At 39.1% G+C, this 19,574-nt stretch overlaps 1 protein-coding gene across 1 annotated transcript in view; it reads right to left on the bottom strand.

Annotated features, from left to right (window-relative positions):
- Positions 1–19,574, bottom strand: part of LOC133533464 (liprin-beta-1-like) — a 44,740-nt gene that overhangs the window by 17,126 nt on the left and 8,040 nt on the right. The window contains exons 4-5 of the mRNA XM_061872453.1: positions 3,322–3,474; positions 1,018–1,165 (exon numbers count right to left, since the gene is read on the bottom strand). Coding sequence (XP_061728437.1) covers positions 1,018–1,165; positions 3,322–3,474 — 301 coding nt within the window. The remainder of the gene's footprint in view (positions 1–1,017; positions 1,166–3,321; positions 3,475–19,574) is intronic.

Genomic DNA, 19,574 nt, shown 5'->3' with positions numbered 1-19,574 from the left:
AGGTGTTGACAGATATCTGAACAAAGCCTCTATTTTCTAGATGTGAAAGTGCATGTTTAGATATTTATGAATAATTTGGCCGCTAAAATATGTCTAATGGAAACTACCATAAAAATACGAATTTGTTACGATATATTTGATCACCACACAGGTAATAATCACTTCCCTTAATCTGGCATAATCTTTCTAAAATATAAAACATATACTAGCAAGTATAGGTGTCTACATTGCATATACCTTCTGCACTAAATACTTCCGCTTCGTGTAATAGACAGATGTCGTATTTTCTTTTAATCAATATTGGCATCCACGAAAATCTTCTGGGGTAAAGTTGCCATAAGTCGTCAGCGTACATTTAGCTGGTTTATAAAAATTAGTTAAATCTGGACAACTACCAAATCCGGTAACAAATCGGGCAATAGACCAAGGATCCGGACAAATTCAGTAATATAACTACCTGAACTTGGGGGATCTAATGAGATATTTCCGTGCAATATAAGTCGGGCGATCTACTCAGAGAATGTGTGTTTTTACATTTCTGTATTTCGCAAGATGTTAAGCAATAAGTCTGTAGTCTCAATAGTTCAAATATTTACTTAGACTGACAAGCAGCTTTATTTATTTACTTCCGCGTAATACATACAAATGTTGTATGTTTTGCTGGAAAATAAATATTTACTTCTTAGCTGGTAACATTATGGTAATAAAAAAACGTTCCGCGGCCACAGTACGTACTGCGAGTATTCCGACATGGCGAAGCAAATAACATAACCAAACTGCTGATGCAGGCGGGGTACAGGGATCCGGGGACCTTGCCAAGATGACAACCGTTGATAGTAAGCGCCAATCGAAATTTGAACAATACATGGAAATAGCCTCGTGACCTTTCATGCCATCTATCATCCGAAAACGTTCGGGTTTTGTAGATGTACGATTGTCATGTAGGCTGAGCCCCTGGTCACAAAGCGCAGGCACAGGCACAGGCACAGGCTCGGGGCATGCAGCACGCAGCCCGACCTAGGTTGGGCACGGAGCGGCCGCGGCCGCGCGCCACCACCATGGCGTGTTGTTTACCGAAGCCCGCGGCCAGCACGGAGGCGCGCGGCAGCGACGAGTACACGTGCGTGTTGCGCTCGATCTGCCGCCCGTAGTTCGCCGGCGGCGTCTGGGGACAACAGAACGCGATATTTATTTATTTATTATTTTATTTTATTCGGAAAACCAACAGCTTAAGTAAACTAAAACTAGGTTATACGAAAACTAATATTCATAACCAGTTCCGGGCTATCAACAGATCCGTTTAAGATTTTAGTTAATTAGACTAAGTCAGTGATTTTTCTTCTCAAATCTAGGGGAAGAAAATGGTGTCTTACGCACCTAACACGATAACACAAGTCTGTAGTTTTAGTTTTGAATTGAAGGAATTTTAAACTTTCTTTGAATGGACTCAATCCGTTTAATGTAGATGTCGTAACAAGGATTCCACACAACGGATACATATTCGAGGATAGATCGCACAAACGAGCAGTAAAATACTTTTATAGGCTTTACTTTTTTTAAATTTGATGTTGATCTCATGATAAAGCCTAGAGACCTGGAGGCTTTCTGTACTATTTTGTTTATATGGTTATCAAATAGAAGCTTGGGGTCTTGATAAAGACCTAAATCTCTGGTTGAATGTGAATTGGCGATGCTAGTCGAGTTAAGTGTGTAGTTGAACAAGATTGGGTTGGGTTTGCGAGTAAACGACATGGTATGACACTTTGCAACATTAAGGTCTAATCTGTTTTCGATACAGTATTTAGAAAATCTATTTAGGTCATCCTGTAATAACAAGCAGTCGTTAACATTCTTAACAGCTCTATATATTTTAGTGTCATTAAAGAAGAAAATGAGAGTGTTCAAAAATACAGTGGATATCACGCGATACTTAACCATCAAAAGAGATGATGATACAGATTTTTTCTCTGAGCCGCAAGGTCTTGGTCTCCTGTTGACTCCAAGCGCTGCGTGCTGCGTCTCATTCTATAGAATTCTTGCAGTCAAAATGTATGTACGCAGTGTACGACGACGGCGTACCCGGGGGCCGAGGGACCAAGTGATATCTTTTTCATCACACTTGATCTTATTTCTTGCAGGTGTACTAAATGACAAAAGCCTATATTGTTCCCGCGGCAATAATAGATTGTGAAAAATAACTATAATTCCCTTGGGAGTTATAGCTTTTTTAAATTATGTCACTAATTCATACAAACTAAGTAGCGTAAATGAGTTTTACTTTTTTCATCACACTTGCTCGAAAAATATCTTATTTATACTGAAGGACAAAGGCCTATTTTGCTCCCGTGGGAGTTATAGATTGTAAAATAAAAGTTTTACTTTTAAAATACTGACGTTTATAATTTAATCTTTTTGTTTATGTTTAAAATTATTTAATGTGATTAAGTTAACAGCAGTTTAAAATATTTTTACATAATTTTCAATCGTGGCTGAATGCCGAATAGGTCTGTGCCTTCGATGCCTAACCTGTCAAGAAATTACAAAATGGCGGACGAATGTTTGATACTTAAAATATCACTTCACTTAAAGTTTCACTTAAACTTAAGTTCTTTCTTCGTAAGTGTGATGAAAAACATTGTGTGTAACTCCGGGGACAAGAATATTGCAAACTTGGGTCTTTAATTCCCTCCAGCGTGCGGCTGTCAGGAATTACCACCCTCGTATCCAAAATTTCATTTACTCGTTGCACAATGTAACGATAAGATAGATTGTAACTGAACAAAAATTGGGGATGTCAGCTTCTCGTACCAAATAATGCCTCAATTCTTCTTATTTTGACGGGGGTAGGCGCAGCGGATCTGCGTTGTCAACGAAGAATTTAAGCCCTATTGCCCTTTAGTCGCAGTGTTCGAACCGACATATTTATAGGTCCACATCTATTCAGAGCATCATTGTTCTATTGTGAGATCAGTTTCTGCAACTCCTTTAAACCATTTGAATAGGTACTCAATGCGAACCTAAACAACACGACGGCCATATGCTAATTCTTTACAAGGGGGCGGAAAGCTAATAATAACCGTATTTGACGAGTAAATTATATTTTTACGTTGTCGTAGGCAGCGAGAGTTCTAGAGTACGGTACGGAAATGCGGAAACAACATAGGTAATACTGAAAAGTTTCCGTTACATTTTTATAGTGAAGCCCAATTCTCATAAGATTGTCTGTACTGTACATTTAACAGGCGTTACATATTGAAGCAGCGACGTCCCAAGCTAATTTTCAACGTTAAAAAAACTTTATTCTCGATGGTTGTAAGTTACCCTAGGCGGAGCTGGCCGGGCCACGGGCGTGGGGTCAGGCGGCGGTGGCGACCGCTCGAGCACGCCTCGAGCCGCCGCTTGCAACCGGACTTCACTCAACTTCGACAGTAGCTCCAACTTCTGTGTCTCTAACGATGAACGCTGTAGCATTTCCTGAAAAAATAAAAACGGTTATTTTTTAGTACCGGTGGAGGCAAACATATTTTTCTACTTGATCGCACGGAACCTCGCATGCAAGTGTCGTATGCGAATAAAACATTTTAAATTATTATTTTACAACGAACCTATAAGAGCCACAAGCCGTATTGAGCTTGCTGTGGGATAAGACCCACTGAAGAAGCACTTAAGACTAGTCATTTGAGGGATACTATCCAATAATATTAATTAATTTATTTAGGAGCCTATTCTCTTTCCTATTACTTAACTTACATCGATATTCTCCTATTACTAGTACGGCTAGAGCATGGCACTAACGTGACGTGAAACGGACATATTGGCCAACGTCTGCGCAACTTACTTTTCAGGGTTCCGTACCCAAACGGGACCATATTACTGAGACTCCGCTGTCCTATTCTCATCCAATCACCGAAGTTAAGCAACGTCGGGCGGGGTCAGTACTTGAATGGGTGACCGTTTTTATAGATAATGGTACAGAACCCTTCCTGTGCGAGTCCGACTCGCACTTGGCCTATTTTTTATACATCTCGCTCGCACTAATATACCAGTACGAGCGAGATGCATTAGAAAGTAAGTTAATACGCACACGTTATCGAATACGTCAGTGTCAAGTCAGTTCCAAGCTCGTGGTAAGGATACAGTTATAAATATATCACAAAGCCACATGTAGGTACCATTACCTGGGTACAGACCTCTCTTTTTGGAAGTGAGGAAATCCATGGGCTATTGCCTACGCTGGTCATGTACGAGTTAACGACGCGCGCCATGACATTTCCTTCTAATTTTATTTCTTAGTTACGGCACTTCACCGAAAAAACATGATTCTGATTAATCATTAATATTCAGTATACAAAAAGTTTGGACATACAGATTTTCTACAAACTACGAGTATCCCTTCATTTAAAACAAAATATGTGAAGGCTTGACGTTAAATTTCCTTTCACCGTGGACATTATGGATTTCCGTTCGTAGTGTATTTCTAGAGGAAAGACGAAGCAGGTTTTATCATTTATCAGGCGTCACAGATAGTATTAATATACTATCTGTGACGCAATATAACGCAGAAATTTCTGGTATATAAAGCAGTTTTGCAGTTTTAGGCGCCCACCTTTTGTAAATATACGCTTACAGGACCAAGTTCTATGGTCGCCACAAAATGAGCAGCCTAATTGCTTGTTCAGGAGACGTGAATGCTCCTCGAAATATAATGATGCTGACAGACAACCTTACATTACATGACCAAAATACACGTTCCGACATAAAAGAACAAATAGTACTACAAATTTTTAAGCTTTTTTAAATCGTCAGTTTTGAATATTATGTATTTACATATGCCTCAGGGTGGCAAATTTTCCACTAACCTAAAGCGCTATTGCTGGACGATTCAATAAAATCGTTTGTATTTTTTGTGTCGATACCTACATTGGGTTTCAGAATAACGATGATAACTTGACTAAAATTGTTTAAATAAAGACGACAGTTCTTTTTTCTGCTCGCCATTTTCTATAGTTTGCGCGAATTAAAAAAACTAAATAATTTTTTGCGCTGATTAGTGTCATTGAGACATTATGAATCAACGATCCAAAGAGCATATAATCACTACGTTTTAAGAGACGGGACTTCCATACTAGCGAGTGGACTCAGTTTGTTTCGCAAATCATTACCAAAATCTACGACAAAGAACTGTCAAGGAACCATAATACCAACATAACCGATTTAAATAGTGTAGTACGCTACACGCTTGCGATTCTTATCGATATCGATAAAATGGGGAGGGTTGAAACATAGGCTCCTGTCTACAAATTTTGTACTCGAAATCAGGTTAGCATCGAGTCCCCATTTAAGTTGTATGTTATATAGTGGATAGTTCTTTGAGTGGACTAATATCTGGTCGGGCTTAATGTGGACCCGAATTATTTTAATACAGTTTTTAAGTAGTGTTTTTTTTTTTTTTATTTAAAGCTTTATTTTCAAAATGTTCTGCACATACATGTTTCAATAAATGTTACTTTTCTATGGGAAGATGTATCGTCAGGTCTTCGTTCCCAACAAATTTGACCCACTGCCTGCATCTGAAAACATACAGCCTTGGACAAACATGACTTTATCTACAGTTTATATTCCAAGTATTTGCTAATGAGATGATCAACTGATTATTTAGCGCTAATATGCATCTATAAATCATCATTTTTCGGCATCCAGTTATCAACAACCCTTTATCAATGCTCTAAATTTTTATGTATTTATATGTCTGTTAATCATGAGAACCGGTCTGGCCTACTGGGCAGCAACCCTGCCTATGAAGCCGATGGTCCCAGGTTCAAATCCTGGTACGGGCATTTATTTGTGTATAAACATACAATTATCGATACTTTTAGTACATCACTAGTTTACAACTAAAAATAATATAAAATATCAAATTTTCGATGTGTTTAAAGCCTGCTGCACCAAAATAAGGTCAAAAGTATCTAAAACAATACGTACCGGTCTTTATCCAAGGGAAATTTTGCCATAAAATCCCTTTTTTCGTGATTTTCTCGAGTGGCTCGCTTGTCACATATTTCACACTTAGTAAACCATTTTCTCGGTGGCATTATAACAAAGTCGCTCTTTACTCTGATCACGGTTCACTATTTTCGTTATTTTCACTAAATAATAAAGAAATTGCACGAAATACCCGAACAAAACATTGAAGCCTTCATAACAAACAAAACAATTAGGCTGACAGTTGACTTGATGTAAACTTGACAGAATAAAATAATAGCACTGACGTTTTATTTTTCTTCGTTGGCAAAGATTTGCGAAACAAGTTCCATACAAAACTTATTTTGTTCCTAGTTGCGTCAGCCTGCAACGATCCTATAAGCCGATAGTCATAATTACATTTAATCAGTTAATAACTAAAAAAACTATGCGTGAGTAGCGTGAAAAGTGCCAGTTTTTACACAAAGACGCGCAATTTTCACTTTCAAATAATATAGGTAAACGTAGGTAGATTTTCTTTACCTTATTGTGCTCTGTGCTTCACGTAGGTACCTTCCTAAAAAGAACACCTGAAATCGTAAGGCAGAGTCGAATTAAAGAAGTCTTGGGGAAGTTGAAGAGTCATTATCTTTGTGTGACGACTTCGTACCTACTTACTTTTAAAGCACTCCTAAATGGTAGAATTTTTAACAATTTTCTCTTGCGAAATTATCAAACGGAATATCAGTATCACCATTAAACCTTTTAGTGCTCGCAAGTGCCTCTAAAAGGCTTTTTGGACATTAATTGCATTTCATACGATTTGGGTCCTCTGAATATTAGGAATGCTGTATTGCTCCTAAAATTGTCAATAAGGATTAAATTAGCATTAAATCTGCATTGAAGATGGAGATGAATACGAAATCGTTAATTGTCTTTTACAATATTCAGCAGCAGTTTTAATGAAAACACTGTTTAACTCTAGAAACCTGAGCGTTGTGTATTTGAAAACAAAATGTTTGGCTTTTCGGTTGACAAAATTGACAAGGAAATAATAACTCGCAGTCGCATGTAACATAGGTCATCATCCGAGAGCCTACCGCGAACCGCGTTCGACTTTTTACCTCCCTGTCACACTTACGTACGAATTTACAAGGAGAGAGAGGCAACACGTCGAATGTAGTTCGCGGTAGATCTATAAGGGTCTCCCCAAACCAGTCGACGCGGAGTCGGCTTTCGCCGAGTGTTTTACACCACACTATTCGCATTTAGCCGATCGACCGTCTCCGCGGTTGGACACCTGCGTTTAGCAGTCTCATCCTTGCGGCCGTAGAGACGCCCGATCGCCTGCGACTTGCTATCGCAACAGTTGTAAAGCGACGGTCGGCTCTCCCGTGCTCCGTCTTGCTGTCGAGACGTCAGACAGCACACGTACAGCCGTTGAGTCCGACGAACAGATGTAGGACAGCGGGTGATCGGCAATCGTAAATCTCATTTTTGGAGACTGGTTGTTAGTAACAACCTGAGTTTGAAATTGAACAGACCTGTAAGATTATTTTCCTTGGTAATTGTTACATATTATATAATAACCTGTGATGATGGATATTTTACGTAGACGGGCATGGAAAAAAAGGCTTACCAGCATTTTTACCGTCATCGGCTCTGTTCGGCCGTCGTCAGCTATGTTCGGCCGTCGAAGACGCTGAACGGCTTCCGCCAGCTCTGACCGGTCCTTATCGTAGGTACTCGGCCGTGATCGGAGCCGTTCAACTCTTTCCGGCACCGTACGGCGGTATAAGGAGATTTATGAATGCGAACGTGTGCGGTAGGCTGCAAACAGCGTCGTACGAATGCGAACAGCTTTACGGCAAAACGCCGTTTTCCCGTCGAAAGACGTCGTTTTGCGTGGGCCGAGCCGATTTACGACTTATTCGCTCTTATTGCGTTAACATAAAGCTTTTTCCGTACGCGATTTGCCGAAACGGCGTCGACTAGTTTGGGGAGACCCTTACGCTGCACTCTCGATAAAATTCGTGCCGTTTACCAACCACTAACAGACGTTTTATGATAAACGGTTGGGTCATTAGGGGCGCATTGCATGGCAATCTTAAAGTAGTGCCAATGCGACTACTGCATTTTGCAAAGCTCAAACTGAATGACTTATATAGTTGGCAGATAGTTATTTGTTTAACAGAGGTGCAAAGTTGTTTTATAACTAATCGTGCTAATATTGATACCAGAACAAGCGAAAGATTCCAAAATTGTTCGTAAAGTAAAATCTTGAGAATTGCGAGGATTTTAAACAAACTTTACTACTGAATGAAACACAAAATTATTCACCACACCAACGCGAGAAATATACGAACTCTAGTCTTCTTGGAAATACTAAAACATTATTAATAAAATCTAAATGAACAATATTAAGTATTTATAATTTAAAATCGTATCATAGTAAAAAAAAAGTATTAATTTACTGTGCCACTCTTGTAGGTAAATTCAATTATCTAATTCGTTTTGATGAAAAAAGAGAGGGTAACGGGTAGTGTGTTTAATAAAAAATGCGATACGATTTCGTCTTTCTTGTTCGTTACTCGGCGTAATGACATATCCCACTTCGACATATTTTTGCGGGCAGAAAACAACACGATACAAGTTTTGACACAGACTCAGATTTCCATTAAATGGTAGGTATACGTATATCTATGATTACATAAGTACCTAACGCCACCATACCATTATATAAGTACCTAGGTACCTACTTATATACGGAAAGCAATCTAAATAAGACATTCGTCGAAAGCAGAGGCCGCTACACCGTGATACGTAAACACGTCGACCTACTTAAACAGGAACTTTATCAATCACATTTTATAGCGGCTTTTATTTAGCCATATCTCGCCTGTTTAATAAAAAGCGCATCTGGCATAGTTAACGCGATGCATGGACGGGAGGCGTAAATGGATCATAGAAATAGAACGCTTGTTTTCATTGCCCATTCGTTATTCTGAATACATTATTCTGTTTATCTTGTAGATACTATGTTAAGAAAATGGTATTTTTTTTTTCAGGTAGGTATGAAATAAACAGCTAAGGCCCGAAATTACTGAAGTTACTCCCAACCAGATCCGAACCTCTCTTATATGGGCATGTATTTCATGCAACTCGCGAAAAATCATGAAACCTATAAGCACTTCCCAAGGGAAAACATGCATTGTGAATTCAGAATAAATGTGACAGATTATGATGCCCTACCAGTAAACAATATGTCTGTAAAAAAAACTTATAATACCTACATTGAAATTTAAATCAGACATGAACTAACATTAAAACAAGAAATATTACTTTGCTAATCCGCGAGAAAATAACGTGTTAGTCAATCAGTGCTAACCCGTTATATTTACTTGCGTATTTTTACATGCAATTAATGTTCCCACCCTCCCACCGCAAAAATAAATACGCAAATAAATATAACAACCCACCACCAAAAGTACAAAACTCGACACGTGTTTCGCCTCTCTACGAGGCATCCTCAGGAGATGCTGGAGATGTTGACGGTCTGACACCCAACAACTGACTGAGCTGTCTAGAACGGTCGGCCATATTTATACCTTGACCAGTCCCCCTACTGTGCAAGTGTGAGTGAGATGGAAAAATTCGTAATAACGGCGATGACGCAACATTCAACTGTTCGTTAAGAATCATCCCCCTATTGTTGTACCTAATTATTTCCAACTGTTCCAGAACACTCAAACGCAATCCTTTCTCGCAAACATGTAAAATATCAAAAGAATGATTCTCAGGTAAAGCATGGCCACTGTCTATCAAGTGCTTCGCAAAATTTGACTTTTCTGGATGGTTGTGTCTGTATGACGCAACATGCTCCTTATACCTGGTAGTGAAATTACGGCCTGTTTGCCCCACATACACTTTATTACAATTATCACAAGTAAGCTTATAAACTCCAGATTTTTTCCCCATCTCGATCTTATCTTTCCCATTGCAAAGTTTAGAGTGCAAAGTGTTGTTTGTCCTAAAAGCCACAGGAATGTCGTTAGATTTTAAAATTTTGTAAATTGCATCTGACAATTTGCCAACATAAGTTATGCTCGCTTTGTATTTCTTAATCGGCTCAGAGGATCGTGCAGCATACAACATATTGTTGACTATACAATTTCGCTTTTTTCTGATGATTCCATCCACAACAGACTTATCATAGCCATTCGAAACTGCTAAATGATAAATATTATTTAGTTCAGCTCGATAGTGTTCATCAGAAAGAGGCACAGTCAACATCCGATGCACATAACAATGAAAAGCAGCCAACTTATGCTGCCATGGATGCGTCGAAGAAGCCGGGATAACCGAATCAGTATGTGTAGGCTTACGGTAAATTTGGAAATGATGCCTATTATTCACTCTCGAAATTGTTAAATCCAGAAAATTCAATGAGTTGTCTTGCTCCAGTTCCTTTTTAAACTTGATTTTCGGATGCTTACTATTAAGTTCAGTAATAAAAGCATCCAGTTGGCCCATGCTCCCCGTCCAACAAATAATCAAATCATCTACGTATCTAAAATAATATAATATATTATTATTGCCTACAATGTGCTGGTTCTCAAAATGGTCCATAAAAATATCCGCCATTAAAGGACTCAGCGGAGAACCCATAGCCAAACCATCACTTTGCAAATAATACTGTCCCCCAAATCTGAAATAATTTTGTTTCATACAAATCGCAGTAAGATCTATCAACTCATCTACCTCCCCTGGATGCAACCGTTGCTTTTCAAAAAGACCCCTAAGAATATCCAAAGTATCCCCATATGGCACATTCGTAAACAAACTGTCTACATCTAATGAAAGAAGGACAGCATTCTCTGGTATGTTAATATCTTTTATTTTCTCTATTAACTGCAAGCTATTCTTCAAACAATATTTCGGCTGGAACTGAGACTTCTGTCTAATAATACAATTCAACCTCTTAGCTAGATTATAAGTTGGAGCACCCAAGTAAGAGACCACTGGACGAACCGGAATATTATCCTTATGGATTTTTGGAAGTCCGTAAAGAAAAGGAGCTCGTGGATTCATAGGCACAACCATGTTCTTTTGATGCTCGGTTTCAAAAACAAACATAGAATTTTTTATTGCATGTCTGAGATCTTTCTGGAACCCTGGAGTTGGGTCCCTATGCAAGCTCGAAAAACCAACACCTTGAATAAGATCTAATACTTTCTGATTATATTGTCCCTTCCCCATGATCACAATGCAATTGCCTTTGTCCGCTTTTGAAACCACCAGATCATTGTCTTGCACTTTCTGTTGTATAGATCTCAGCACCAAAACATCAGAAACAGCACCCTCAGCCTGTGCTGGACTAGAACTCTTAATAACATTAGCTACCATGGTCTTCGTATCTACATCACCACGGCCCCGCACTATTGCAACCTCTGAATCCACTGCTAAATTCTCTAGAGTTCCCTGAGTTATTTTTGGCCGGAAATTATATTTTAATCCTTTTCCTAAAAGCCCAACTTCATTCTCAGCAAAGTCTACATTAGTTAAATTCTTTACGCGAGGATGGAAATCATGGTGTGTTGTTGGTTCCATTTCCCTCCTCCTTAAAAATGAACTAGAACTTGACTCTGTTAACCTATGCAATTTATTAAGCTGGGTGGTATACATGTCGTGTGCAAGTTCTGAAGCAAAGTACCTCGCCTTTTGATCCAGTATATCGAACTCGAGATTATGCAACTTAAACGAAAGTTCTGAATATAACACCTTAAGATGTAACTTCAAATTATCTCTAACTGAAAACCAGTGGCGAGATTCTTCGTTCAACCAAATTCTCTGAGCCCCATTAATAGCCAACCTAGCAGCCCTAGAATTACTACTACTGCGAACATGGATGTAATTAGGAACAACCTTTTAAACGCTTGCACTGTTGGTTAAACCAAACATTCTGGACAGCTGCACGATGTTGTTTAGTTAGTTTAACGTAAAGTCGTGCCTGTTCGGCCACGCAAGCCGTTTTCAAATAATTAATAGAATCAGGCGTTACTTTGCGGAAATCCATGCTAATTAAAACAAGAAATATTACTTTGCTAATCCGCGAGAAAATAACGTGTTAGTCAATCAGTGCTAACCCGTTATATTTACTTGCGTATTTTTACATGCAATTAATGTTCCCACCCTCCCACCGCAAAAATAAATACGCAAATAAATATAACAACCCACCACCAAAAGTACAAAACTCGACACGTGTTTCGCCTCTCTACGAGGCGTGTGTGTGGAGGTGTGTGTGTGTGTGTTCTATTTTCTCGCGGATTAGCAAAGTAATATTTCTTGTTTTAATTAGCATGGATTTCCGCAAAGTAACGCCTGATTCTATTAATTATATGAACTAACATTTCAATTGCTTTACTGCTATGCTATTCAATGAGCTTTTGTTTGCGGCGCGATCTTGCTTCATAACAATTTTATTAATGCTGATGTAACATTCAGAAGGATTCACAGGCGATCAAGAACCCAGTTTCTTATAATAAGAAGCAATAATTTTATATTATATGACGTTACATTTATTTCTAACGGCTTCCTTAGTTGATCGGCATTCAATCCACGCCGCGGGTACGTGTGGGTAGGTGAGTGTATAATTATTTTGTATAGGCTGCCGATTTCATTAGTTTTCCAGGCCCGTTTATGACTCAACATTATTTCGAGCGAGAAAACGAACGGCTAGCAATGTATATCAATCGATCGGTTTACACTATAATACATAGAAAAATATTATAGAAGAGGGTGGTGATATAAAACATAGCTTTCGAGTTGGAATTTTTTCAGTCTTATTTATTAGTTTATTAGCAATTAGAATGCACATGTCGGAGTTTAGTTGAAGATAGGTGGTCTATTTATCTGAGTGTTTTAGTCATTAGTTTCAGATCCGAAACAATCCGAAACCTGTGTTCTCGAAGCATAGAGGTACAATAAGTATAGAGATGAAATGGTAGAGCCGGCAGATCACCCAACGAGATGCTCTTATGGAACTTTCAGTAGGAGTATCAGTGAAAGCGCTTTGATTGGTTGTCATTGTCAGTCTCATTTTTTTTAATTCCCCACCGTAAATTTTTGTATAGCTTATGGTGGGCAACAAATAACCCGACCAAATTACGTAGGTTTTTTTTGGTATAACGTCAAACGTGTTTTTAATTTGGCGCATTGCGTATGTTCTGTTCCTCACGGGTGCACGCATATAGCACATCTAGTTGATCCTACCATCAATGTCTCGAAGGTATTATTTGCAAAATTTGCATTCGAATTGCTAAATATAATGTAGGTAAGTATAACATATATACATTGCACCTAATTAATTAAGTCCACTGGAAGCTAAAATATTAAAAAGTACCATTCATTGACGCATATTTATGTAGACAAGACAAGTCATAGCCGCTGCCTTAAGACGGTTTCAGACTAGCGTTTTATACGAGCGTACGCGTACGCGCGTGTAAGCTCGTAACGCTAAAAATACGCGCAGAAATATACGCTAGTCTTAAGCCGCCTTTAAAAATAAACAGTAGGTACTGTAGTGGCCTTAGGACAGACAGAAGTTTAGGAATAGAGTTACTACGGGACTTGGCTCCAACGCGCACCACCACTCCTGTTATATTACATATTTTGAAAATTAATTTCTCTCTTTTGTTCAGGGACACCCCAGCATTTGTACCTATGCACTTTGACTTTCTTTTTTTTTTTTTAAATATAAATATGAATCCATAAGTTTTTGCCTTTGTACACTTTTAGTTTGATCAAGCAAAAACCTAATTTGAGTAATTTGATAAAGCAAGAGTAAGTATAGATAAATAATAAAATAAGTATTGGAGATTCTTACACAAATTGAGTAAGCCCCACAGTAACCTCAAGCAGGGACCGGACCCGCTTACCCGGTCGTGCTCCTGTCAACGCCCGGTGAGCAACTGTCTAACCCCCCCCCCCCCCCCCCCCCCCCCCCCCCCACCTGCGTTAGGTGTGACGTATGCGGCAGAGATAAGACATAGCATTACTACAGGTACCTTTTTTAGGGTTCCGTAGCCAAATGGCAAAAAACGGAACCCTTATAGATTCGTCATGTCCGTCTGTCTGTCCTTTAATGTCACAGCCACTTTTTTCCGAAACTATAAGAGCTATACTGTTCAAACTTGGTAAGTATATGTATTATATGAACCGCATTAAGATTTTTACACAAAAATAGAAAAAAAAAAAAACAATAAATTTTGGGGGGTCCCCATACTTAGAACTGAAACTCAAAAAAACTTTTTTCATCAAACCCATACGTGTGGGGTATCTCTGGATAGGTCTTTAAAAATGATATTGAGGTTTCTAATATCGTTTTTTTTCTAAACTAAAGAGTTTGCGCGAGAGACACTTCCAAAGTGGTAAAATGTGTCCCCCCCACCCACATCAAACCCATACGTGTGGGGTATTTATGGATAGGTCTTCAAAAATGATATTTAGGTTTCTAATATAATTTTTTTCTTAACTGAATAGTTTGCGCGAGAGACACTTCCAAAGTGAGAAAATGTGTCCCCCCCCCCCCTGTACCTTCTAAAATAACAGAATGAAAAACCTAAAAAAAATATATGATATACATTACCATGCAAACTTCCACCGAAAATTGGTTTGAACGAGATCTAGTAAGTAGTTTTTTTTAATACGTCATAAATGGTACGGAACCCTTCATGGGCGAGTCCGACTCGCACTTGGCCGCTTTTTTATGTATGGTTACATCAAGAGAACAAATAAACACTTTGAAGTGAATATAGGTATTCAATGTAATTTTTACCAAAAGTAGACTGCACTTCCTAAAGTGAATTACATTTTCCCATTAAGTTTCAATAGCAATTTGCCCTAGTTCCGCAGACATAGGCTGACCACGCCGTTCCTCGGGTAGGTCAAATTAAATTGCCAGCTGTATGAGCCTCGTTGTTTGTGCTTTGAGACCGTGAGTAAGGTAGTTAGGCATAATGCATATTAGGGAAATTTGTATTCTCCTGTCAGGTGCTTCATCTAATTTAAAACATGCTCATGTGAAGGCAGGTCTGAAAATTTTGATGTATTTACCTAAGTACCTAGTTTACGTAAACCTATACGTAAGTGTATTATATATACCTATCGAACTATATTTCCTTATTAAGTGACGCAATTTTAAGAATATCTATCGAGTAAATAAAAATTGGCTCACAACTTATCTCAGTGCATTATTTAAATTATTTTATATCGCCTGGTAAATATGTCTAAGAATTGTTTGTCATTATTTTGGCATGAATTAATAATTATCTTGTATAACCAGCAGACTGAAAGCGTACCACAATACGCAATAACCTAGAGAAGTGGGTAACAAAAGAATTCTCCACTCTCCAGTATCCGCATCGTCGATCGTCGTCTGTATTGCGTTTGCGTATAGTGCGTAATTTGTTTTACTACTAACCTAATAATGCGTGTATATCTTTTTATGTATTTATTCTTTATAAATATGTATATATTATATTCTAAGTACCCGCAACACAAGCCTTATTGAGCTTACCGTGGGACTTAATCAATTTGTGTAACAATGTCCTATAATATTTATTTATTATCTTAATCATAAATGTTGTACTCATATAGCTGTACCCGCTTTTCAGTATTCCGTATGTAGTTTTTAATATATGAAATTTCAAATCATTGAAAGTCCCAATAATCAATGAACACAAATTAGCCTCCAAATAGTTTTCTCTCTTTTTCAACATTACACGCACCGCACAGTTGGTGAAGCCAATGACAAAAGAATTTATCCCGAACAATCCGCCTCGTCGGACAATTTGCATCTGTGTTCCATTCCAATACAGTCACTTACCAACCGAGATCTGATGAGTCGAAGGCTAGACGAATAAGCGTAAACACACTGTCCGATGACACCTACATAGCTATTATTGCTATGGATCTCGTGGTCAAGATACACTTGTTAATCAAGTGCTCGACTCGACTGCTTCGCGCAATTAATGTGAATACATGACAAGAGAATTTACGTGCGTGTCGTGTCGTGCACTAACGAACGAGAACGACTCGCAAAACCAGTAGTGTAAGAGAATTTGCTGTTTAATATAGGTAATTGGCACTACTTCTGTAGGTATCCTTTGAAATGTAGTATACTTAAGAAATAAATCTCTCCGCTCAATAATTTTCCTAAAGGATAAAGATTTTTTTCCATAATTATTTGAATTATGCACTATTAATGCACATGGGCTACAGACAGATACAGCGAGTAACGATATTAACAGAGGTTCTCCGTCCCTATACAAATCTTTCAATGTGCAATCCGTAATTGTCGAAAACACCAGAACGTAAATATGACAACGAGGCAGCTAGCATCTTAAGTTCCTCAAAATTTAAATAAATATATTATTAAACAGTCAGCTGTGTAAGTGGTGGGTAATCAGCATTCGCGATGTAGTAAGGTGTCTCGGTCTCGCGGCAGGAATGGCTGCCTACGCGGTCATGATTATTCAATAGCTCCGGGATCTAGGCCGAGCTGAATGCTAAAGCGTTTACCGTAAACATCCTTTACTCCTTTCGCGATGATCGCGACGGAATGTGAAGAGTGGAAATAGTTTTTCTAGTAAAAAAACATTTTTTTATTTTACACATTTCAATATTCCAAAAGGAGTAGAGGTAAGTTCTCAGTTAGGTTTTATGTTTTCCATGAGGGGAACTCCTCAAATCTCTCTATTATAGGCACACATATAGTGATTTTTGTATTTTAATCTGTACTTACATTCAGAAAAGTTCCATTTGATGAAGTCGAACTGCATATGGAGCCCAAAATGGAACATCTTAATAAGTATCTCAACAACACGTATTCACTATTGGCGATGTCTTCTTCGTTAAGTTTGTTCAGCAAGTTAGGTTTTAAGAGTCCTTATTCCTACAGACGAGCGTATTTTGTAAAATGCTTCCTTTTTCATTCAAGATAACGACGTAACTATTAGTATTTATTCAAAAACTGATAACGTACTTAAATAATCGTTTCCTAAACTAGGGGCTCCAACAGTTCAAATTTTCATTTTCTCTTTTAAACCTCTTTTTTAATGAGGTTTTTTGGGAGTCTTTTCCAAATTTTGCAGTGAGATGTGGCGTTTCGGTTCTCAATTTTGCTATAAACAAGAATCATTTGGTACATGAATGACTACAATTTGATTCAACATATCTCGTACGAGGGGCTGGAATGATTAACAATCGAAGATTCATTTGAAAAAACTGATAAAATACCTTCCGAGTTTTCTTCATTTTTTTGGCGAAAACAGGGTTTTATTATATTTTATTTCCGCAAATTGTACGCATATTTTGCTTTAAAAATAATATTATAGCAAACTGTAACTTTATGTTAACCTATTAAAAAAAAATCGTAACTATGGGACCTACATTGCCGTAAATTTATATTTTTTTAAAACACGTATAAATCACGTAGCAGCGACGCCCCGCTCTCAGTCCGCGCGGAGCGCGCTTAGAGGACGGACCTGTGCTCGATTGTCAGGCATTCGTTGCGATCGTAATCAGCTACGGAGTTCCGAGAAGTGCTATATACTGCGATTAGAAAATCTTAATAAAAGTTCATTTTTTACAGTATGCCTAACAGACTCGCTTATTGATGGATTTTCAGTGTTACTTTTTTTTTAATACTAAGTCGGTGGCAAACAAGCATACGGCCCGCATATGTACGCCTGCAACTCCAGAGGAGTTACATGCGCGTTGCCGACCCTAACCCCCTCCCACCCTCGTTGAGCTCTGGCAACCTTACTCACCGGCAGGAACACAACACTATGAGTAAGGTCTAGTGTTATTTGGCTGCGATTTTCTGAAAAACGCATTTTCACTTGAAATTACGTTAGGGTTTGCATTATTATTTTTGACCCGGATGAAGTCCAAGTTCTCATGATGGAGTCAGGAGCTGGTCACCAGAACTCCTAATCTACTCATTATAATCCCATCGTGTTTGGGCTCAAAAGATTTGCCCTGACGAACACCATCGATCTAGATGAGGTCCAGGGTCTCATGATGGAGTCAGGAGTTGGTCACTAGAACTCCTAATCTACTCATTATAATTCCATCGTGTTTGGGCTCAACAGAGTTGCCCTGATGAGCACCTTCAATCTAGATGAGGTCCAGGGTCTCATGATGGAGTCAGGAGCTGGTCACCAGAACTCCTAATCTACTCATCATAACTCCATCGTGTTTGGGTTCAATAGAGTTGCCCTGACGAGCACCATCAATCTAGATGAGGTCCAGGGTCTCATGATGGAGTCAGGAGCTGGTCACCAGAACTCCTAATCTACTCATCATAACTCCATCGTGTTTGGGCTCAATAGATTTGCCCTGATGAACACCGTCGATCTAGATGAGGCCCAGGGTCTCATGATGGAGTCAGGAGTTGGTCACCAGAACTCCTAAACTACTCATCATAACCTCATCGTGTTCGGGCTCAAATGATTTGCCCTGACGAGTATCATCAATCTAGATGAGGTCCAGGGTCTCATGATGGAGTCAGGAGTTGGTCACCAGAACTCCTACTCTACTCATCATAACTCCATCGTGTTTGGGCTCAATAGAGTTGCCCTGACGAGCACCTTCAATCTAGATGAGGTCCAGGGTCTCATGATGGAGTCAGGAGCTGGTCAACAGAACTCCTAATCTACTCATCATAACTCCATCGTGTTTGGGTTCAATAGAGTTGCCCTGACGAGCACCATCAATCTAGATGAGGTCCAGGGTCTCATGATGGAGTCAGGAGCTGGTTACCAGAACTCCTAATCTACTCATCATAACTCCATCGTGTTTGGGCTCAATAGATTTGCCCTGATGAACACCATCGATCTAGATGAGGCCCAGGGTCTCATGATGGAGTCAGGAGTTGGTCACCAGAACTCCTAATCTACTCATCATAACCTCATCGTGTTCGGGCTCAATAGATTTGCCCTGACGAGCATCATCAATCTAGATAAAGTCCAGGGTCTCATGATGGAGTCAGGAGTTGGTCACTAGAACTCCTAATCTACTCATTATAATTCCAACGTGTTTGGGCTCAAAAGATTTGCCCTGATGAGCACCATCGATCTAGATGAGGTCCAGGGTCTCATGATGGAGTCAGGAGTTAGTCACCAGAACTCCTAATCTACTCATCATAACTCCATCGTGTTTGGGCTCAATAGATTTGCCCTGATGAACACCATCGATCTAGATGAGGTCCAGGGTCTCATGATGGAGTCAGGAGTTGGTCACCAGAACTCCTAAACTACTCATCATAACCTCATCGTGTTTGGGCTCAATAGATTTGCCCTGACGAGCATCATCAATCTAGATAAAGTCCAGGGTCTCATGATGGAGTCAGGAGTTGGTTACTAGAACTCCTAATCTACTCATTATAATTCCAACGTGTTTGGGCTCAAAAGATTTGCCCTGACGAGCACCATCGATCTAGATGAGGTCCAGGGTCTCATGATGGAGTCAGGAGTTGGTCACCAGAACTCCTAATCTACTCATCATAACTCCATCGTGTATGGGCTCAATAGAGTTGCCCTGACGAGCAC

Source organism: Cydia pomonella, unplaced genomic scaffold, assembly GCF_033807575.1.
Source record: "Cydia pomonella isolate Wapato2018A unplaced genomic scaffold, ilCydPomo1 PGA_scaffold_167, whole genome shotgun sequence".
In the NCBI taxonomy this organism is placed as follows: Eukaryota; Metazoa; Arthropoda; class Insecta; order Lepidoptera; family Tortricidae; genus Cydia; species Cydia pomonella.
The sequence above is the reverse complement of the archived record's forward strand: the minus strand, read 5'-3'. Positions and strand labels throughout refer to the sequence as shown.